At 46.5% G+C, this 23,913-nt stretch overlaps 1 protein-coding gene across 1 annotated transcript in view; it reads left to right on the forward strand.

The window, feature by feature from the left end:
• The first annotated feature begins 717 nt into the window (after positions 1-717).
• Positions 718-23,913, forward strand: part of LOC116835220 (uncharacterized) — a 249,478-nt gene continuing 226,282 nt past the window's right edge. The window contains exon 1 of the mRNA XM_075060693.1: positions 718-745. Within this exon, the coding sequence (XP_074916794.1) occupies positions 718-745 (28 nt within the window). The remainder of the gene's footprint in view (positions 746-23,913) is intronic.

Raw genomic sequence — 23,913 nt, forward strand, 5'->3', positions numbered from 1 at the left:
TGTGTTGAAGTTAAATGGGGTTTTAAAAACTGACCTAGTTCAACTGGTGCAAACGTGTGTGCGCAGGGTCCAGCCTGATGTATATCTGTTGAAATTGCTGCAGGGATTTCCCCCAAAGCTGCACCCAGCTAACTGCGTCAGTCCCTTGCCTTGCGTGTACAGACAAGATGCCTGTGTTCAGGGGAGAGAGCATTGCCCTAGTGCGCTGGTTGCTCCCTGCCCAGCCTAAACCATGCGAGGAGCTTAGGCAGTCTGTATAACTGCTTCTCTTCTGTACTGCTCTGCAAAGGAGACAGAGCAAGATGCTTGGGAGGCTTCACTTTCTGTCCATGTCCTTTGGGACAGCCATTCCCACCTTCCAAATGGGATGGGGCTTTTCCCGTTGAAAGCACAATGAACCTTTGAAGTTCCTGATTCCTCTGTGTGGCTGTTCACATGCATGTCCTGGGGTCTGACTGCAGATTCTGGCGCTCCCTGCGATGGAGCCGCTGATAAGAAGTCTCCACTAGGAAGCACTATTAAACCAGGTTTTACGCTCCTTGGGAAACCCAGGTAGGAGGTGATGAGGTAACTGACGACAGTGCTTGGTCTTAAAGCTTTTCCCGATAATTGGCCTGTCCTGTGTAGTTGCTGATGTCTTGCGTTCCCTGCCCCTTTGGGCTGGCTCTGTTTTAGAATCCTAATGCAACGCACCTGTATGAACTGCAGAGTGACGCCATGACGCACAACGATGTGCAGGTGCTGGGTATGGTTAGGGTGGTTTTGTAATCACAGACCTAGGAATTGGTGGACATCACCCCAAACCTACCCATCTGACCAAAGAAACTCTCATGGCTTTCTCTGAAGGAGAATATTTGGAAATCATCTCTAGCTGCAAATAACATCAGTCATAACTGGACAACGTAGAGCCAAACATGGCCCGTGTCCTGCTATATGGCTTCTCTTTTGTTCCTGTTTCAGAGCCGCCAGGCCAGGCTTAGTTATGCCGTGTGGGGGTGTGGATAGGGGGCTTGGTGATCTGGGGCACTGACTAGCATTCCACAGGTGTGGCTTCAAAAATTAGTCATAAGGGGCATGAACTTGGTGGTCTCTGCTCAATTCAATGCACCTGTGTTGGCACAAGAAGCTGCACAAGCACTGCCAGAGTGTAACAAAGAGGCGGGAGGCTCACGTCTGTTACGGCCTGGTACAATACAGTCCATTCGCCAGTGATTCCAGTCCATTGGTCTAATCCAGCCCCCAGGCCAGCCTGCTGAGGGTAGGAGAGCCTCCTGCATGGCTGTGCCCGGTGCTGGCTTCCAGTGCTTCATTTCATTCTAAATTAGCTTTTCTCCCAACCCTGCTGCTAAACTCAAGGGTGCCTGGGGGGGAGGGGGGGTTACCTGTGGCTGAGGGAGTTCACAGCGAGCTGACTTTGAAGGGGAAATACAGTCCAAGGAGAGCAAATCCTTCCCAAAGTATCATGAAATAGCCAGTGCTGCTTTCCCCAGGGTGCAGCCGAGGCAGAGAGAGCTGTGGTCATGGTGGAGGCAAAGATGGACTGAAAGTCTTAAATAAGCAGTGTGTCTAGCAGGTAGGGCAGGAGACTCGGACCTTCCTCCATTTGGAATTCGATAAGCTCTGTGTGGTGGTAGACAATGGGGTGCGTTTAAGAAGCAAAGGGGAATTCTTTTGTATTTTAAAATGAAGCTCTTATTTGTTGCTAAGGCGTAGTCTGCTATGCATCTTGCGAGCCTCCACCCCAGGTTACGTTTCCATTTGAGCTTGGAGGTGTGGTTCGTCCCTACGCTAGCTCTGCTCAGGCTAGAGCAGCAATGCTCAGACCTCAGTGGATCAGGAGCAACGTAAGCAATCAGCATTACCCAAAAGAGCCACAGTGACGTGAATTCATTGTTTCATTTACTGCAGTACTATTCATATTTAAACAGCATAATTGGGGACTATTTAGTTATATTTATATTCTCCCAGCAAATAAGTTAATAACTTTGTGCAAGTTGATAACTTCATTGGTTAATAATATAATAAACACATCTTGATTGGTTAATAATTAAATCACCCAGTGGTTTAATAGCATGTGCTGCAAGGAGCCGCATTAAAGAGCCACTTGTGGCTCTCAAGCTGCAGTCTGAGTATCACGGAGCTAGACCATAACAATAGCAGAGTGTCTGTGGCAGCACAGGTAGCAGCTTGGGTTAGCTGCCCAAGGACGGGCCTACCTGAGCTCACGGGTATGTACTCGGACAGCTGGCCCAAGCCGCTGCTGTGGGCACATGGATGTTTTTAGGTGCGAGTTGGAGCAGAGGAGTGAGCGTACATATGCATGAGCCAGGAATCACGCCTCCCAGCTCAAATATACATGTACTCTTAGCCACGGAGCCGAATCCCATTGTGCTAGGCGCTGCACAGACACCGAACAAAGGGACTGTCCCTGTCCGAGGAAGCACATGCTTGGAATCTGTTCGACATTAGATTTCAGCCTTGAGCGTTGTCTCACTCATGCGAGCCTGTAGGGCAGGCAAGGGAGACGTGAACTTACCTCGGCTTGGCGCTTGGCAGCGTTGCAGATAATGGCACTGCTGCTGTTATTCTGGTGGATGACATTAGGGCTACATCAAAGGCTACATCTGTGCTAGAAACATGGCAGCTACACAGCTCTGGCATTCAGGGCCAGCTCCAGGCACCAGCCTAGCAAGCAGGTGCTTGGGGCGGCACATCCAGCTCTTCGGCAGCAATTCAGCGGCGGGTCCCTTGGTCCCTCTCGGAGCGAAGGACCAGCCACCGAATTGCTGCCGAAGACTGAAGCAGTGGCGGTAGAGCTGATCACGATTGCGAATTTTTTTTTCCTACTTGGGGCAGCAAAAACCCTGGAGCCGGCCCTGCTGGCATTGCAGCTATGCCGCTGTCGTGCAGAGAATTATGATGGCAATGGAAGGGATTTTTCCATCGCTGTGGTAAATCCACCTCTCTGAGAGGCAGTCACGCGTGTGACAGAAGAATTCTTGTGTCAACCTAGCGCTGTCTACAGTGGGGCTTAGGTTGGCTTAACTAAGCCCTGGTCTATACTACAGAACTGCTTCTGTAACTACATGGCTCAGGGATGTGAATAATCCACCCCCCTGAGCTACTAGTTTTACCGACCTAAACGCCGGTGGAGACAGTGCTGTTGGTAGGAGAGCTGCTCCCGCTGACACAGCCACTGCCTCTCCTGGAGGTGGATTGACTGAGCCGATGGGAGAGCTCTCTCCCTTCAGCTCAGAGCATCTTCGTTAAAGCGCAGCAGTGTAGCTGGGCCAATGTAGCGTTTTAAGTAGAGACCTGCCCATGATCTCTCAGGGATCTGAGGTTTTTCACACCCCGGAGCGACATAGCTCGGTCAACCTAACTTCCTCAACCCTAAATGCAGACAGCGCCTAAGGGAAGCTCCTTGGATTGAAGCGCACATCAGAAACTTGAGAGCTATTTGTCGTCTCAGAACTCCAGTGCTGTGGGTCACAGCTGGGTGTTTGGAGGGGAAGAGGAAGAGATGTTTCAGTGAAAGACCCAGGCTGTTTCTCAGCGCACACAGTACACAGAAATGAAGAACGGATTAATTCATTAGTTGGTAGCTCCCAACTGGTGGCTGTCACCAAGTGTTAGAAGCTGCTCTGATGTTGTGTTTTGGGTGTTCTTTGTGTTCATACAGCTAGCCCCTGAGGGAAGGGACTTCAGTTGTTATAGTTTGGGGCTTCATTCTACCGTCTTGCTCACTGACATGCATACTGGTAGAGGGGTTGGGTTCTGTCTGGCTTATGGCCTGCCTAGGAACCTTCCACGCTGCTGCTCCTCCAAAAACCGCGAGCAAACGAAGCCATGCCCTTTGAAGTAGCCAGGGTTTGTACATCATAAGAGGGAGTAAATTCTTCAGGGCACGGGCCCTTTCATACTCTGCACAGCACCTAATGCAATGGGTTCTCAGCCCTTCTTGGGGCCTCTGTGTGCTGTAGTCATACAGATAACCAATCAGTCTCCACTTGGGTGGACATGTGATGGCTTGTGAAGAGCTGCTCAGAGCCCAGGTGCTTGACTTTTCCTCTCTGATGCTGATTAAACCTGATATTTCGAGCCGTCGCACCATCCGAACGCATTGAATGGCTTTCCCCCTGAGGTAGCCTGGCTTCCCTACTTTGAATTCTGCTCTGCTGCTTCCTTCCCCTTCCCACTTCAATCCACACGCCTTATCTATCGCTTCCCAGTGTGGAGTCGGTTGCCAAGGTTGCAGTGGGTTTATTTTGTGTTGAGGCTCGTTTTCTAAGGGGGTAGGTGAAACCCAGCCGAACAGAAGGCTATTCCTGGCTGCCCTCCCTGAGCTTGGCACTGCATGAAGCTTTGCACGCTGGTGCAGTGACCCTTGGCATTCATATATCCAGCTGCGGGTCTTTGCGCGCCGAGATGGAGTCTCACTGAAGCAGCACAATTTCCAAACAAAAGTGATGAGTGCAGCTGAAGACTCAAGTTGGACAGTTTGTTGTTTAAAGTCCACGGGACCTTCTGGGTTGGCTGTTTCCTCTGCTTTATGTGAGGGCTACATTGTTCTTGGCATGTGTTTTGGGATGGGGAAGAGAGGACATTGGAGGCAGCTTCATAAGTCAGAAGACCATGTTCACTCAAGGTCATTTGGAGTTAACTTTGGCTGCTTGACGGTGCTTATTGATTTTCTTGGTTCATATCTAATTCTTTGCATTTCTATATCAGCTTTCAGCCCTGGGTCTCACGACCCTTGTAGGTGAGAGGTAAAAGATACGGGATGATCTGTTCTTTACTCACCATGAGAGAAGTAAGAGGCCAGAATGCAGCCTGGAGGAGATGGGAGCTGTTACTCTGTGGAGCCCCTTTGCATTTCCCACCCCAGTTTGTGCCATGCTAGAGGAGATACTGATTCTGGTCATGATCCGAGGTTGCATTCTCTAGGTTTCCCAAACTAGGCTCCCATACTAACCCCCTAGCGTCCTCTCGTGAAGTGATGCGTTGCTGAAGAGACAGTGCCTTGTTTAATTCAATGTGGCTTCCCCCTAACGTAGCCTCTGCTGAATGAAATGCTCTTTGAAGGGGAAAATGGCTGTCCTTGAGGGGATGAGGTTAGGAGCCTGGTTGTTCTGTGAATCTTTGGGTTACACTGGGGCAATCAGGAAGCAAGAAAGCTACCCTGCCCCGTTCCTCCTCCCTTGGAACTACTTGGCCATGACAACAGCAAAACCGGTCTCTCTCTCCTGTGGCTGTTTGTCCTTGTCCTTGCTGTGGGGTGTAAGGAGGATACTCCTTAATTATACACCTAGGGCCTCATGCTCCGAGGTGCTGCAGTTCTGCCGCTGGAGTCGATGGGAGCTGACCAGCGCCACTAGAACTCAGGTCTGTGATGACTTGGGCTTCAAAGCATTGTCAGTGTCATAAGGCCCACGGTGACGCTGACAAACAGGAGAATTAGCTTTTTCCTGACCTGGGACTGTCCCTTCCCCACCCCCTAACCTGTGGTGGGGTTGAGTCCTAAATCTCATGCTGCCGGTGGTAGCACAGAGAGTCCCAGCAGGCCTGGGAGTTGTCTTTTTTACTTTCTAGGGAGAATGATGTGGTGTTGAGTGGATGTCGATCATTGCTAGATGGATTGCGTCCAGACGGAAAGAATTGGATAACTTCAGAGTGAAAACTGCTTATCAGCTGGCATGTGAGTAACCAGTATAGGTGTGGATGTGCTGGTTATTCTAAGCTAAGATCCCGTCTTCCTTCTTCAAGGCAGCATTATTTCACTCTTCAGGCTACAGTTCCCTGTGAAGATCAAATCCTTTGTCTTATTGCCACAGAAGATCATGAGCGTAAACATGCAATCAAGAAGCTAATGAGCAAAGTTGGGAAAGAACAAGGATTCAGAATAGAGACACGTGTGGTGGACAGTGGTTTGAAAAGCCCTATATGAACAAAGCTCTGTTCTCAGTTACTCCCGGTTCATGTAACTGAGGGCAGAATTTGGTTCTCGGACTGCGCAGCATGGTTACGGTGGGAATGGGAAGAAGAATGAGAGGATGTTAAATGGAGAAGCTGTCAGAGGTAGCATATGGGCATCGCAAAGGCCTTTGAAATCACTTTGTCAGAATCAGTTTGTATCTGTGCCTGCTTTGGGTGATAGTAGCAATTAATGTAGGGCCCAGATTTAACTGATCTGCAGGGATAAGAACTGATGTGACAAGATAAAGAATTTGTATAACATGGGCCTGTCTAAAGTGAAAACTCAATTGTGTGAAAGTTGTGTGGTGGCCCTGTGAGACAAACCAATGTTCCCTAGGAACCAGTATGAGACCATTGGTACCTGGAACCCAACTCAGAATGTAACGGCTGGTGTGCGGAGGTGAAGGGCGAAGGCTTTAACCTAGCCACATAAGACCAAAAACCAACCAACCCCGACAAAATAACCTTCTGATCTAAAAATGAATAGATGCAAACAAGTTGGCCTCAGTTAAATCTTAGTTAGCTGATTAAACTTTACTTAATGAAGAGAAGATTGGTATCTGAAGCTGCAAAGCTTGGTTTACTGCAGGACGACATATCTTCCTCTCAGGCCATTGAAAATGCCCTCTTGGTATATCCTTCTTCCAAAGACCTGAAGTTTTAACTCCCATCCCAAAAGCTCCTCAAACCCTTTCGCAGGTTGGGAGCCTACCCAGCTGTTGTGTTGCAAAGTACATGTGCATGCATTACATACATATATGTGTGTGTATGTATATATCAGTGTTCCCTCTAATTTTTTATGTCCGTATAAGGAATAAAATTTTATGTGCACCAATATGGAGGTGATGAGTCGGGCCAAGGGGTTTGGCGTGTGGGAGGGGGCCCAGGGCTGGGACAGAGGGTTGTGTGCAGGGGGGTGAGGGCTCTGGCTGGGGGTGCAGGCTCTGGGGTGAGGCCAGGGATGAGTGGATTGGGATGAGGGAGGGGGCTCAGGGCTGGGGCAGAGGGTTAGGGTGTGGAGGATGAGGGCTCTGGCTGGGCGTGTGGTCTCTGGGGTGGGGCCGAGGATGAGAGTTTGGGGTGCAGGCTGCCCCGGGGCTGTGGTGGGAAGAGGACTCCCCCGAGCCCTCTCCCGCCGCACCAGCTTGGAGCCGGGTGAGATGCACCGCTCCCCGGCTGCAGCATCTCCGGTGGGGCTGGGCTGGGCCAGGCCAGGAGAGGGCTTCTCTCCCCAAGAGCTCAGGCTGTGCTGGGCCGGGGAACGGGCTCCTTTTTCTGTCTGCGTGGCCTTTGATAGCCTGCTGCGCGGCTGTGCAGCACAGCTTACAGGGAACATAGATGTTTATATATATATATATATATATATATATATATGAGCCTGCCTTAACCCTGCTGCGCCGCTGACTGGCCTTTTGACAGCCCAGTCAGTGGTGCTGACCGGAGCCACCAGAGTCCCTTTTTACTGGGTGTTCCGGTTGAAAACCGGATACCCAGCAACCCTAAGAGGGGCCCTCAGCTGAAATAGCAGAGCAGGGCATATTGCGGGTCAGACTTGCTTTGTGTGGGCAGCATTGCATAGAACTGGAATAGCTGCACCGCTTGTAGGCCAGAATTGAGGTAACACGACCAGTCTGTGTGAAGGAAAGCTTTGCATAGCACCTGCCCTATGCTACGTCCTATCTGAATAGGTTGCAGGCTGCTCTGTGTCGAGGGCAGGCTGTGTTCAGACATACTAAACCCTGATACAGGGATCCTGGCTACAAATCTTTCCAGGTTGATGCAGGTGGAATACCAAGGAGTTTAATTCCCACCGGACGCCACAGCCAGCTTCTTTTCAGAGTTGCAGCACTATTGATGCAGTAAAAACTCTCTCCCAGTTCTTATGCAGAAATTCCTTTCCTGCCCAGCTCTCAGCATTGGCAGTGAAGTGTCATTAGCAGATACCCCTTGGTTACCTGTGGTTTTCTCGCTTCACTCTGCTCACTCCTCAGGCGCTTGCTTCAAGATCACCTCTAAGATCAGCATGAATCTAAACCCCAACTTTCCTCCGGCGAGCAGCCCTGCTATGGGAATGCCGTACTCTGAGCTTGGATTCATTACCTAACTTCCAATACCTTAATGCCATGGTAGCCAAGCTGAATGTCTGTGAAACTTTCCTGTGTTTTTGTTTCCTGCTCTGCTTTCATTTGTAAGGGGATTCGTGGTCCTGCTTGGAGGCTAGGGGGCACTGTAGGGAAGTGTGCGATCTGAGTCAGTCTGCAAAGAGCCAGCCTAGAGCAAGGTGGAGTGAGTTGTGTCTTGCTGCCTTAAGGAGCAGCCTGCTTTGTCTCTCCCTGGTTTTGGTTCTGGTGTGTTAGGGTTCTGGATTCTAAGAAGGAAAGTAGTGTTATGTTGCAACCATCCCTAAAGATAAACATACTTTATCTTATTTTTATGTAAGGAATGAACATAATTTAAGTGTTGGTCAGGATGGTAGCTGTCTCACACGCATCAGGCAGTGATCTGGAGATCTCTGGAACTAAATGCATGAATCATTCTACAGTTTGTGCTGAATAGTCAGGCTGTATTGCTGGGGGAGGTAAAAGACTCACATCCCTCAGTGAAATGGGCACAAAGAGAGGTGAATGACATACACTTGCCAATAGATTAACTGTGCACAAGGAGGGAGTGTGTGTACTGAGCGTAAAGGGGGCACACAAGCATGTCAGGTGTGCTGCACCCTTGAATGCCATGGGCAGGGAAGGCTTGACTGAGACCTGAAGCTGGAGCCATCTCCAGTCATGACCCTGGGCTAGTATCTATTTTGCATGTTCCCCTTGACTGTACTTCGTCTGCAGCACTCACTGGGTGACAGTGGAGAGAAACCTTGAATCCGAGTGAAGAACAGTGACTCTCGCATCCCCCCGCCATACTGTCCAATTTTCATCCCCCCGCCATACTGACCATCCAGGTATGTCAAGGAGACTCCTGTTTGCAAACAAAAAACTCCTGATTTAATAATGAGATCTCCTGCAACTACATTACCTAGAATCTTACGTGTCAGCCACACGTGAGTGTCAGCCTTTCTCTCTCTCTCTCTCTCTCTCTCTCTCTGAGTCAGTGAGAGAGACTGATATGCATGTGTAGCTGATGCACAGGATGCTGGGTAATGTAGTTGACCTCTGCTCAGAGCTGGATTAACCCGTTACTTGGGCCCTAGCTGATGACATGGGTCAATGAGGAGTTCACAGCCTTCTCCGGCCAGACAGGACCATTACGATCATCTAGTCTGACCTCTGGCATAATGCAGGCCAGAAGATGTAACCCACTGACTCCTGCAGCAAGCCCATAGCTTGTGATTGAGCTATATTATATGTGTTTATTCTAGACAGGCGCCCAATCTTAGTTCATACTTCAAGCGATGAAGAATCCACCACATCCCTAGTAAGTGGTTCCAGTGGTCAACTTTAGGAAATACTAAAATTAGTGCTTGATTTTGCAACTTAATGTTCTTTTCATGAGTGCTTTTCCATGGAAATAATTGGAAGAGGGGTTTCTAGACAAGAAGGTGTAAAATATCATCAGAATACCATGTGTGTTTATGATAATCTAAATACTTACGTTTAATGCAGACATGAAACATGCAACGCTCCCATGGAAAAATAAGCAGTTTGAATTAGTCTGGCAAGACCTGTATGCTACCATGCAGAAACCTGTTATCTCTCACTCTAGAACTATTTACAGAAGCACCCCCCCCCCGTGCTCTCAAGGCAGTGCATGTTGCCAACAATAAACCTGAACTCCCATCACTAATTGGCCCAAACTAAAACTAGGGTGACCATATGTCCTGATTTTTATAGGGACAGTCCCGATTTTTGGGTCTTTTTCTTGTATAGGCTCCTATTACACCCCACCCCCGTCCCGATTTTTCACATTTGTTGTCTGGTCACCTTAACTAAAACACCGGCTATTTTTATGTGCTGCAGACCCAGCTATTGCCCAAAAATAACAGGCTGATTGAGCCAGTGAGTTGGCCGGGTCCTTTTCGGCCCAGGACTTTAGTGTGATGAAGATGTGTTTGCTGGTATGTAAAGTGATGTGGGTCTGATGTTCTCCTCCACGCCATGTCCCCTGTGAGCAAGCTCTGAAATGATCAGATCTCAGCATTGATACCTGGGAAGCAAGTGGCGGATTTTAGGTGCACAAATATCTAACATGACACAGCCATGGTGCTAAGGAGATGTACCGGGTGAGGTAATGTTGTTCCATCTCAAATCAAAACAGGCAGCGCTCGTTTCTTTTTACAGATATTCACTGGATGCTGTTTAAAAAAAAAAAAAAAAGTCCCCCTTTCACAAGCCTTGTATTCATAGCAGGGCTGCTATGTCACTCCTGGCGCACGTGGTCTTTTGGCATGTGTGAGAGATGCTGGTTTTAATTCCAGTATCAGCAGTGGCAGGTGATTAAAATTCCCCCTCTGCCCAGCCCTGCTATGCCAGCTGCTCCATATGGGGTTGTTCATTTCCCAGCAGACTTGGTTTGATTTAAGCCAGGCTCAGGAAAGGGAAGCACAAAACTCCCTTTGTAGAGCAGAGGGATGGGAGGCAAAGGAAACCCACTCATCATTTGTAATGCCCAGAAGTCCCAGTCAGGACTGAGGCCCCATTGTGCATGGTGCTGTATGTACACCCCAGATGTTACAATCCCTGCACTGAAGAGCTTATGATCCAATTTAAGCCAAGACTCAAAAACTCCAGCAAATTGAGGGGGGAGGGTCAAGGAGGCAAGGGGAACAGAAATAATGATAAGAGCAGGGTGAGGTGGGAAATGCGGGTAATGGCAGTAGATATGTGGTTGTCTCAGCAATCAGTCATTGCATTTTGATTATACTTAATCACTGCAAGGGAGGTGGTTGGTTTACATACCTCTTCTTTAACACTTTGCCTACTTATTGTTTATCTTCATATTGGTGGTTTTATTTTTGCCTGTCTATCAGACTTCTGTTAACTGGCCTATTTCCTTGCATTACCACTCCCCCCAAAACAACCCTTTTCCTCTCCTCCCCTCCCAGCTGTGTACTGCTGTGATAAAACACCTGATCCCCGCTCCCCCTTCGCCGGCCTCTTCTGCCAGCCTCCTAGAGAGACTCTTTGCCACAAAGCTACCCATGGGGGGAATAGATAACTGGCTTTACAGCCCCTTTTGCTGACCACATATCTGTGGATGGGGAGTGAGCCAAGGCCACACTGGGATGCTCCCGGGACTTCCATGCCTGGGTCTGCAGGGGAAGAGCAAAGGGTGCGACCTGAATTGTGAGGAGGGCAGGGTGGGTGCTGGTCTCTGCTGGAACGTTGCCTGTCCGCTCCTCCTACCCAGGGTGGAGCCAGAGGGGTGAGCTCAGCCTCTGCTTTCTATCCGGACATGGAGCCACAGGCAGAGGAAAGTAAAAACATGATCATAAACTAGCCTCCAAGAAACCATCCCCTGTAAAACACAACGGGGATCTTGCGGTGTTACTTCTGGGCAGGAGGAAAGGTAAAGCCCACTTCTTAAGGAAAGGATTTAGCCTTCAGTCAGTACTTGGGGCACGCACCAGCACCAGGCAGGCTTGCCCTTGAGGGAGATTCACAAGGCAGGGAAATAGGGAGGAGAGTCCATAATCTCGCACCAAATTCAGTCCCCTGATCCTGGCTGTGTTGTTCTGGGGGGTTATCTGGATTGTGGCTTCCTGCAGTGGCCATGCTCCGGTCCCAAACCTACAGCTCGTTGCAGTTTTCCTGGCATGCTCTCACCCCATCCCATTCACACATGTGTGCAAGAGATTTCTGTCAAGTTGGGCTGCAGCTCCCCGTGTGATGAAATGAGGAGTCGTTGAAATCGCTTTCATGGTACAGGCACTTCAGGGATAAGTGTTTGCTTCACAATTGGGGGTCCTGGTGTCTGGGAGAGGCTGTCCTTTTGCTCGTAGGTGTCGTACAATGCAGGCATGGTGTTAACCACTGAAGTGACGTGGTCGGTTGACACTAATAAAGTTATCAAGAACTAATGCCAAAATTAGCAAACCTCTCACCTAACATAAGGCGCCTAAATCCATATTTTGACCCTTAATAAATGGCCCAATCGTCAGACGTTCTCCAGAAGTTGTAGGCACGCAGTTTCACAAGAGCTCAACACTCCTGAAAATCAGTCTATTTATGGGCCGGGGGAGATAGCTCAGTGGTTTGAGCATTGGCCTGCTAAACCCAGGGTTGTGAGCTCAATCCTTGAGGGGGCCATTTAGGGATCTGGGGCAAAAATCTGTCTGGGGATTGGTCCTGCTTTGAGCAGGGGATTGGGCTAGATGACCTCCTGAGGTCCCTTCCAACCCTGATATTCTATGATTCTATCTACCTAAATATGGACTTCAGGTGGTTCAGACAGGTACCTTGGAAATGTTGGCTTAGAAGTTATCCCAGTGATCTGTCTATGCATCCTCCAGATGCCCACGGGAAAAGTCTAGATGCATGGGTTTGGTCATGCAAAGAGGCTGCTTTTGAAAGTCGGCACAAAGTGTTATGTAGCAAGTATTGAATTAGTTGGGTTTGTTTTAGCCTGTTGATCTTTGAATCAAATATTCAGCCATAAGGGAGGGCTTCCTCTTGGGTTGTCTTCTATGAAACCTTATTCTAATTGTTCTTGAAACTGCTAGGTCTGTCTTATGTTTTTTACACAGTGTGTAACCACATGGGCATTATGGGATTCAAATAACCTTCTTTAGTAAATACATATAACATGCAAGGCCTAGCTACATAGATATACTGTTGCTGTGGTGGCTTCTGAAATATAACAGATATCAAGGACCACTAGAGGAATCACAACCCGTTTAAAGGCACATTACCCAATTCTGTTACACTACAAGTTCCAAATCATGAGATGAAAAATAACTCCCAGGTAATAAAGAATATGGTATAACCTGCACAGATGTACTTTCATGCATTCTTTGTAAGGCCCTGATCTTGCCAAATGCTAAGCAGAGCTGGGTGAATAATGATTTTTAGTTCACTGGCAGTTTTGAAAAATGGAAGAAAAAATTAATTATGGGTGGAAAAAATTCTTCAGACTTTTCAGTAAATTGGAAAAGTTGAACAAAAATTTATTCTGAGGTGAATGAAATGTTGAGATTTTGACTATTTGTAAACATTTGGTTGGTTTTAGTAAACTAAAACAATTTTGAAACATTTGTTTCAAACTGAAAAATCAAAACATTTAAAAAGTGTTGAAATGAAACATTTAGATTTGTGGTGGGAGTCCGCCCCCCCCCCCAAAGCAATTTGGTGAAACGGGCATGAATTCCCAAGACATTTAGGTGTTGCCGAATCTGCACGGTTAGCCAAAGAACATTTACTATGAAAAATGTCGCCATTCACTAGTGCTGAGCACCATCCATTTTGTTTAGCTCTCGCAAGCATTGAAGGGGGATAGCAGCCCCAAATGAAGAGTCATTCCAAACCTCCTCAGGTTAAACCCTTCAGATGCTGGCAATGGGTTTTTCTTAAACCTAGCCCGTAGCCCACTTATAGATGGATTTGAGTCAAATAGCCCTCAGCTCTGTCAGTTTCTATTCTCCTTGACTAGCTCTGGGCAAGGTATCGGTTTCCATGTCAGACTTTGTATGATTAATTGCAGGGAGTACAAGGACGGCCTGGCGTTTGGATTTTTCATCACTGAGAAATTCTGGCACTGAGGAATTGTTCTGGGAGGAGACAGTTCAAACACGGCACCTGTGTTGAAAAGAAAATGTAAACTAAGCAGAGTGAAATATTATATGAAAGCAAACTTCATTCCCTCTAATGAAGACCATTCAACCTGAGGCTAATTGTCATCTCTTTGCAAGGCCTCTTTTTAATAACCCTGGGTGGCAAGTACCAATTCTCACCACTCCATCACTTTCAGCCCTGCTTTGTGTTGCTCAGTAAATGCGTAGAGCTGAATTGCCGGCTCCTATAACCACTCTGCTTCTTCAGCAACAGCAGTGGGAATTACAGTGCCTACAGCTGCTGTGGAAGCTGGTACTGTGCTCGGCCTATAATTAGAGCTAGATTCTCTGTCACATCTGTCTGTTCTGCCTGCTGCTGTCCTAGGAGCAGGGCAGGATGTTGAAATTGACAGCAATCCTGCTGTCACAGCCCATAAGACCAGAGCAGAGCTGGGTTTATCTCCTGGCTGGAGGCAAAGCACAAGAGCAGAGGAGAGTCCCTGATCTTGTTGTCTCTGCATCTGCCGCAGTCAAAATCTTACTAGCAACCTTTGGGATGAGGCAGCCCATTTAACAGATGGAGTTCCTCTCTCAAAATCCTAGCTAAGATAGCAAATAAATCAACCCTCCTCCCCACAAAGGCCCAGAGAGAGAACACTATTCAAATCCACTTCTGTTTAAGACCTGTCAACCTTGACGATGTCTCTCTGGCCCACAATGCTGGTAATTAGTGCAGCACTAATGATTTGAGCTGAACTTTGCCTGGCTGTGACATGCCCACTGGCAGCGTAATTTTTGAAAGGTTAACGGCCACTTTCGGTCACCAAGCGTTGATCCCAGTGCGCCAGGGGCCAGGGTACCCTGCTAAGATGGCTAGTTGGCCCTTTAGAGATGGATGGATGTGTAAATATAAGCAAGGTAAAGGTGAAATTTTAGCAGAGCGTAACGATGGAAGGAAGCCGATAACAGCCCACCCGGCAGCTATTCAATCTGGTTGTTTCACCCAATGTATCACAGCGGTGTGTTAGATCTGCAGCGGTGACTGCCTAGTTAAGACTGCAAAATACTTTCCAGGTACTTTTGGGGTAATTCTCTGGCCTGTGTTATCCAGGAGGTCAGACTGGATCATCACAATGGTCCCTTCTGGCCTTGGAGGCTATGAACTTGGAATAAGGCAGAATTTTATTTATTTTATTTTTTTTACACTCTCATGTTCATCTCTCCCTCCTCCCCCAACTTCTCCACAAATGCTCCCTTCCCACCTGAGTTCCTATTGGTGTGCTCTTGCTGTGTTTCAGGAGCAATTTGAGGAAGGTTGGGGAAGATGTGTAAGAGAAGTGAGACTTCAGAAATTGACACTTCTTAACATTTTGAGGTTTCAAGTTGCTGCGAGTAATCATCTGAGATAAAACTTTGGGCTAGGAGCTTCATATTTGTTTGTCATTAAAAAAAATGTTTGGACGTGTAGCTACTCCTGCATGCTTTAATAAGTTGCTGGATCATTTCCAAGTTACTCACTATGGGCAATTGCTTCTGCAAGGTCTGTGTTACCTTGCCTCTGGCAGAGTCGTCAAACACCAAGGATTGAATTCGGACTTCAGTATTTTAATGTGCAAACCTCTACTTGTTAAGCTAAAAGACCCAGAAGTCTGTTAGCTGAGGTTGTAGCAACCTCTGTGTGTTGCCCAGCTGCCACTAGAGGGGGATAGAGCACTGAGCGTTATGTGCTCTGAGTGGGTGTGGCTTACAACTGCAGAGATACTGTTTGGGTCAGGTCCGGTGCAGCTTGACAGGAATCAAGGCTCAGTGCTGTGGAGCTGCTTAGCCCCGGGCATAGAGAGCTTTCCTTTCCCGCGAGACCCTGCAGAGGAGGGAAGCAGCAGCAGATGCTGTTTGGGGAGCACAGCGAGCCTGCCAGTGCTTCTGCTTGAGTCTCTCAGGGGTGAAGGTGAATGAGATGTGAAGAACTTTCATGCATGTTCTATTCTGCTGTGAGCTGACCAGCCCTACTGAACTGCACCTGGTCCTGATATCCATGGGGAATTGAAGTTGCTCAGCACCTTGCAGGATTGGGCCCTCTCTGTTTACTGCAATTCCCTGCTCTCCACCTCCATTCCTCCACTACGAACGTTGCCTCTGTTATATAGTTACTGTGTATCTGCATCTTCTTACAAAGCCCCATATAAACTGCACCATAAGATACTTATTGTATATGTACGGTTTCTAGTCAAGGAATTCATAATAAACTTAAATGGGGAGCAGGCAAGGCTTAGGGTCAGAGTTAAGGTTGTTTATGGAGTCTTAACTGTTACATTTCTGTAATGGTTAATACAAACTCAGAGGTCAGTTTTGTCACAAGGGAAGGCTGTGAACTATTTAATGTATGAGCCCTCAGCTCAGTCTGAGGCATCGTCTACATGGAGAAGTTTCACCGGGTTTAACTGAAATCAATTTTTAAAGCAATTTAGTTAACTCTTTTCAACCCCATGTGTGGAAACTCTGACTCTGGCTTATTTCAGGTTATCTTTAATCTGTTCATAATCGACCCCAAATAAGCCACTTTTAAAGGGACACGAGTGTCCCCGTAGGTTTGCATTGGTTTAAAGTCATACGTTCGATATTGCTAACCCCAAGTATGCAAAAATCGCAAGTCAGGCCTCCCAAAATCACGAGATTGGTGTAAAAATTATGAGATTGTAAAAATAAAATGGTTGAGTCCTCATTTGTTTCTGGCTTTTGATACTTTAAGAGTCACATTTATAAGTTTATTTTCACAACCATAAAGGCTAGAAACTTTGTTCGGGTAATGAAAGCTGAGATTCTGGAATATTCATATGGCTGTAGGAGCTGAGGCTTTAGGAAAGCTACCAACTGTTGCAAGACTTATGATTTAAAATCATGAGGGCTGGCAGTACTGCCCCAGGAATGAAACTAGTGCAACTTCCATGAGCAAAGAAATCTGCTCAGGTCTTCGGGAAAAGGCAACGACACGCTAGGCTTTCTCAGAAGCTTAACGCTGGCATCAGCACAGGTCTCTCTGTATGAACACCACCTCCTCTTTCAGGTGTACTTACGCTAGTGCTGGGAACCAGATACCTCTCCTTGCTGTCCCTCAAGGCAGTCAGTAATGGAGAGCAGAAAGCATTTACCAGCTCTGTTTCTTTCTTTAAAAAGAGAAGCTAGTATAACCTATCCGGCTTCATGCTTGCAGGGCAGCTGAGATGTTTTAACTGCCCAGCCATGCCCTTTGGGAGACTAGGTGGGTATAGTAGGATGTATTCAGTGCTAGGGCCTTCCATAGCTTGAACGCTGTGAAGAGTACTTCCACATGCTGCGGTGTTAGAATCATAAAACACAGGACTGGAAGGGACCTCGAGAGGTCATTTAGTCTAGTCCCCTGCACTCATGGCAGAACTAAGACAGGATGCCGGGCTAGATGGGCCTTTGGTCTGACCCAGTGTGGCCATTCTTATGCAGCTCGAAATAGCAGGGTTTGCAGCAAACTTGGGCTTGAGGTGCTGTGGTGGGAAGCCCGGGCAGGGGATCCTGTGCTGTGACTGAGACTGAGGTGCACTGACAGACCTGTGAGATGAGGGAGGGCAGAGAGCACCGAGTGGAATAGCAGGTGGGTGCTACAGGTGAGGGCTGTGGTGTACTGGAATAGCTGCCTAGGGTTCCGGGAGTGGACTAAGGTGCCAGTGACTATCTGATCATTATTTCTATTGCAGTAGCATGTAAGGATGCAAACTAGAGATTAAGGACCCATTTTTCCTGTACAGCTAAATAACAAAAAGACTCTTCCTATCCCTGAGACATTGCGAAGAAAGAAAACATAAAGAAACAATTTAAGGGTTTAGATCAGGAGTAGGCAACCTATGGCATGAGTGCTGAAGACAGCATACGAGCTGATTTTTCAGTGGCACTCCCACAACCTGGGTCTTGGCCACTGGTCTGGGAGGCTCTGCATTTTAATTTAATTTTAAATGAAGCTTCTTAAACATTTTAAAAACCTTATTTACTTCACATACAACAATAGTTTAGTTATATATTATAGAATTATAGAAAGAGACCTTCTACAAACATTAAAATGTATTGCTGGCATGCAAAACCTTAAATTAGAGTGAATAAATGAAGACTCAGCACAGCACTTCTGAAAGGTTGCCAACCCCTGGTTTAGATTTTTGTGCATCTGGAAGTTGGGTGGGAGTTCTGGCACTTGAAAAGTGCTCTCCATGAATGAATTGGTTAATTGTAAGATGGGAGTTTACTAACCAAACCTGGTAGGAAATGGAAAGAATGATCACAAGGAGCTAACTAATGTTAGAGCTGGTCAGGAATCTTTTTCATCAAGTGACTTTTCAACAGAAAATGCAGATTCTGCAAGTATATATGTTGCTGGTTTTGTTCTTTCTGTTGTGAAAACAAATTAAATATTTCATTTAGAGTTGGTTCATCCCAAACTTAAATACTAAAGGAACCAAAATGTTTTATTTAGAGTCAGTTCAACATTAAACCACATCGCCCTATGGTGCCTCCTGGAAGTTTTGTTCAGGTGCCTCATGCCCTCATTCTCTGCTATGGATCTGGCTGGACTACAACCCCCATGATGCAACATGGTCTCCCTTCTGACCAAGCTGTGTGGTTTGTCATGGGAGATGTAGTCTGGCCAGGTAACCCAGCCTATGATAGGTGAATGGGGGTGTGAGGCACTTGACCTACAACTCCCATGAGGCACTGCAACCCCACAGGGAAATACAATGTAATGTTGAATTGACTTGAAATGAAACGTGTTAGTTCAATTCAACAAACCAAAATGAAACGTTTCACTTTGGGAATGTCAAAATGTTTCAGTTTGATCAAAGATGCTTAAATGCAACATCACCATTTCCAAAACTAAACTTTTTGGAATGTCAGTTTGTGAGAAATTTCTATGTTAATTTTTTGTTCCAATTTGGGATGAAAACAAATATTGCAATTTCCCACAGAATGGAATGCTGATGTTTAGACTGCACTCTAATATTAAGATTATAGCCAGACTATACAAGAGCTAATATTCTCTCTCATCTGTAATAACTGAAATAATCTCAAATTGGGAGCATTTAACATACTAATGTAGCTACTCTCCTTTCATTCATTTAGGATGCATCACATACTTGTCTCTTCCAGTCTGTTTTCAGTTTAAATGTTCAAAGGTTTTTATACCCATTTCCTGAATTAGGGCAATAAACAGTTTCTCTGCCTTTTAAGAAAGGAGAGAAGTTTCTTGCATTTTACGGAGGGCATTACCACTCAATACTTCACTCATAGAACTTAAAAAATGCAGAAGAGATGAAGTTAGAGGTTGCATCTTGCTCATTTCTTACATCTAAGGGGCTCTTGGCAATATAGGCTCTTTCATGTATAATGTTGCTTCTTAGAGCAGTGGCTCTTAACCTTTCCAGACAACTGTACCCCTTTCAGGAGTCTGGTTTTTCTTACCTGCTCCCAAGGTTCACCTCACTTAACTTCTTGCTTACAAAATCAGACATAAGAATACAAAACTGTCACAGCAAACTATTACTGGAAAATTGCGGACTTTCTTGTTTTTACCATATAATTATGAAATAAATCAATCAGAATATAAATATTGTACTTCCATTTCAGTATATAGTATACACAGCTGTACAAATAAGTCATTGTCTCTATGACATTTTAATTTGTACTGACTTCGCTAGTGCCTTTCATGTCACCTGTTGTAAAACTAGGCAAACATCTAGATGAGTTGATACACCTCTTGGAAGACCTCTGAGTACCCACGGGGGTACGTGGACCCTCGGTTGAGAACCACTGTCCGAGAGTATCCTCTGCAGGTAAACTATTGGGCATTCCATCTGTTGCCAACTGAAGGATTAAATGTAATTTTTAATTTCAGCAATGTCCTTTGAATGTGCTGAAATGATATACAATACCCTGCTGAGAGTGAAGGAAGGAGAGTGGTTATTAAATGGTCATGGCTGAAAGATATAACAAAGATTCAGTCATTAAAGCTATCACAGGACTGATATTGTAGTAACTATGGTAATTCTGCCCAAATGGTCCCCGACTGATGAACAGTGACAGTCATATAATAAGCTCACAGTCTGCCCTCACTCCTCTCTATCTAGCCATGGGGAAGCGTGGTCCAGTGACTAGGGTACTAGCCTTGGTTTAAGGGATAGGAGGTCAATTCCCTGCTCTGCAATGGGCTTTGTGTGACCTTGGGCAAGTCACTGTCTCCGTTCTCTAGCTGTAAAATGGGGATTAAAAACATAACAAAATTGTGATGGGGGCATGTATGTATCATACATAGGAAAATGCTTGGGGGAGAGATGATAGAGTTAGGAATGTCAAGCATGTGACTTGCAAAGATGCTCTTGACGAGAATGTTAGAGGTTGGTTAAAGTCCACACAGACCCCCAACAGTGGTGGGACTACTCAAGCATGTGTCTTTAACACTAAGAACCTTGCTGAATCGGGGCCACCCAAAAATAGGCTTGGCTGCAGGGTATCAGTGTTTCCTCCTCTCAGGAAGCGTGCGTGAGAACATCTGTCAGATGCAGCTGGTGCGTAGCACTGCACACCATGAACTTGTTGTTTCAGTGACAGAAAAGTGACATTGGTGGCATATAATGACGGGAAAGAATATTCAGATGTTTGCAATCACAAATCCCAGGGATCTGTGGCAGTCAGGGGCGTCCCAGATCCCAACCTGCCTTTCCTGAAATTGCTTAGACATAAAATTACAGAATATCAGGGTTGGAAGGGACCTCAGGAGATCATCTAGTCCAGCCCTCTGCTTAAGGTAGGGCCAATCCCCAATTAAATCATCCAACAAATTTTTGCCCCATATCCCTAAATGGTCCCCTCAAGGAATGAGCTCACAACCCTGGGTTTAGCAGGCTAATGCTCAAACCACTGAGTTATTCCCCCAAACTCTACTTCTCTATTCTCTAGCCAGGAGATGGTTATAATGAAAACATTCATCTGTTCCCCTTCCTGGGTGAGTGAACCAGGTAGAATTTTGTAATATTTGGCTACAAAGGGAAAGCTTTCTGGAGCTACCAGAAGTACAATGAGATGCAGCAAGGACGTGAGAAGGATGGGACTTGAGCGGTGCGGCTGCCAGTGCTGATATCCGAAGTGAGTAGCATGACTGCAGGTACCATGGCTTGTACTTTTAGATGCATGTGTGAGCACTCCCCCTTTCTAGATCCATGTTTGCAGTCACAAAAACCTGCTGTCAGTGTCACCGTTATGGCAAACTCTTAGGGAACACAAGAATTCCCAAGCCCCTTCAGAGTAGTGGTCCATCTAGCCCAATGTCCCGTCTCCCACACTGACTCATCCCGGATGCTCCCAAGGGAGCCTTAAAACCCCAGAATGGACAATCAAGGCACAACCTGCTGATAGGGAAAGTTTCTGCCTGAACCCAGCAATTAGCTGCAGCCCTAAGCTCTTGAACTCAATAGTATCTTATGGCAGTGAATGTAAACTGAGATCAGGAAGGGTGACTTGGGGAAACTGAGTTTATTCAAAGTTTTATATCTGGAACAATCAACACTTTTTGAAGTTTTGATTGCTGTTTTGTTGACCTTAATTGAGGGTCTTTGTCCAGTGTTTGGCCCTGGATGATGCAGAGGTGAAGCTCTGAAGAGCTGGAAAGATATGAGCAGTTGATTCTACTGTGAACAGCTCGTTCATGCTTTGAGGTTTTAAAGGGTTTGTTGAATGTTTGTGTGTGTGGGGGGTGTTTTTATTTTATTTTAGTTCATTTGCCACATAGCCCACATTTATCCTCCCCTGAGGATTCTGTAATAGTTGCAAAGACTTGGTGTTTTGTGTAGGACCTGCGTCTCCACACCTGGAATTACTTGATGCAGTTTAATGGTCCCATATGACAGATGTGCTCAGTTCATCTCCTGGTAAATGTGCTGTGCGTAGGTCAAAGAGATTTAGCCCAGGGAAAGCTGCTGCCGTGTTTTGTTTCTTTATGTAGAATGCAATTAAAGGTCAAGTTTTCACCTCTTTAAATTATTACTTTAAGACACAGTCTGTGTATTCTTAAGGAAAAGTACCTGTATCTATAGAAAGTTAACTACTCTTACAAGTATCATTGCGCACAAAAAACTCCTAGCGGTGAATGTATTTTTAATAACTATTTGGTTTACATATTTATTTTTTGTTAAGATTGGGAGAAATCAGAGTAATGTGGGAAATTTACTGTAAAGGGAATCTTAAATCACCTCTGGAGATATACCTATCTTGTAGAACTGGAATGGACCCCGAAAGGTCATTGAGTCCAGCCCCCTGCCTTCACTAGCAGGACCAAGTACTGATTTTTGCCCCAGATCCCTAAGTGGCCCTCTCAAGGATTGAACTCATAACCCTGGGTTTAGCAGACCAGTGCTCAAACCACTGAGCTATCCCTCTCCCTAAAACAAGAATTCCTTCCTTCCTTCCTTCATTCTCTCTCTTTATATATATAGTGTGTGTGTGTGTTCTGTATACAGAAATATGGATAATTTCACCCATCACTGAACTGCAGTCACCTCTAGCATGAAATGCAGCTGATGTTTAACAGCACACAACGTAACAGCAACGTAGGGTTGCTTCAGTAGCAACCCTACGTGACAGATTAGAAAGTGAACAACATAAGAATTGTGGTGCATATGGCTAGGCCAACTGGCTCCAGAGAATACCTTGGGAACTTGAATGACAATAAGTGGTCTCAGCCTCTTTCACAACACAATAGCACAGTACCCCATTGCTATGTTGATGCATACCTTTAAAAAGGAGTGTTTGGAAGAGCCACAGCTACTGGATTCCCGACACCATTTCTTTCCGTATGTGTTACTGGTGTTTCTGAGAAGTCTCCCAGATGAAGTCTGGACTGCTTAGCTTGGGAGAGCTGACGAGGTGTGCGTAGGAAGTGGGGGTGGGGCCTGGAAATGGAAGCTGATGACCATCTCTCTCTTCTGAGAACAGAAAAATTGAAGGGGCTTCCAGTCCGCAGGCATCATGGAGGAGGGGCATCCACGACACTTACACGATAACTGATTCGATGTATTGTCTACTGTGCGTGATTCCAAAGAACAGAAGTGTCCATGTGCTTGGAAGCCACAAAGAAGCTAACTGCTGAGGGTGAGACAGTGTGATCTACTGGCTAGAACGAAGGACTGGAAGTTGGGTTTCCTGTTTTCTATTCCTGGTTCTATCACCTGTTCATTGAGCCTGCACAAGCCACTTTGCCTCTCTGTTCCTCAGATTGTCCATGGGGATTATGGAGCTTTCCCTGCCTTTAGAAAGTGCCTTGAGAATGCTGGGTGACTGGTGCACTCTTTTATTTTTATTTTAAAACAAAGCGTGATGCTAATGTATCCAAACCATGCAGTGTAATCACAGCGTCTGAACCAGCATCGAATGAAATGGCTGGAAGATTATATTTAACTCGCTCCTCTGTTCTGGTTTTTACTGCACTAGAGGTGAAGTTTGAGAGAGGTACCCTCGCTCCACTCCCACTTCAGAATGGGCAGCCGCCTTAAACCTTCCCTTCTGGTTAGAGCGGATGCAAATGGCATTGGGATTTGTGAGTGCGGGGAGCCCTGGATCGGAGCATGAGAAACTGCAAATAGAAAGGTTCTTGTGCAATGAATTCCCCTCACCTCGGAAACTGAAATACTGCAATGAAACCAAGTAATCCACAGGGAGAAATCTAAGGGCTGCTCTCAGGCAGGACTGGAGTCTAGTCACAACCCAACGGTTCTGACAGAGAGCTTCCCTCCGAGGATGGTTAGTATGAGCTCATTTTGCTGGTGGGGCTACAGTAGAAGGAAGATGTTTTGATGAGTAGCAGACAGCCTGTGTTCCACTATCAATGTCAATCTTGAGGGCTTTTATTATACTAGTGTTGGCTTCGCTGGTGCGGGAGATGCAGGGCTGGTGCAACCATTTAGGCGAACCCTATTGTTCAGAGGAAAAGAAAAGAAACTAGGCAGTATGGACTATGGGCCGGAGAGGATTTGGGGGGCCAACATAAAAAGTCCGAAACAATTTTTTTTTTTAAATGTTGGAGCGTGCCACTGCTGCTCGGACAAGAGAGGGAGGTCGGGCTGCGCGGAGGCAACTCTGCCCTGGCTCAGGGCGCCCATGCGGCAGCCGGCAGCCCAGGGTGTCCCCTGTCTCGGCGCTGCGGATCTCCTCGAAGA

The sequence above is a fragment of the Chelonoidis abingdonii genome, chromosome 24 (assembly GCF_003597395.2).
Source record: "Chelonoidis abingdonii isolate Lonesome George chromosome 24, CheloAbing_2.0, whole genome shotgun sequence".
In the NCBI taxonomy this organism is placed as follows: Eukaryota; Metazoa; Chordata; order Testudines; family Testudinidae; genus Chelonoidis; species Chelonoidis abingdonii.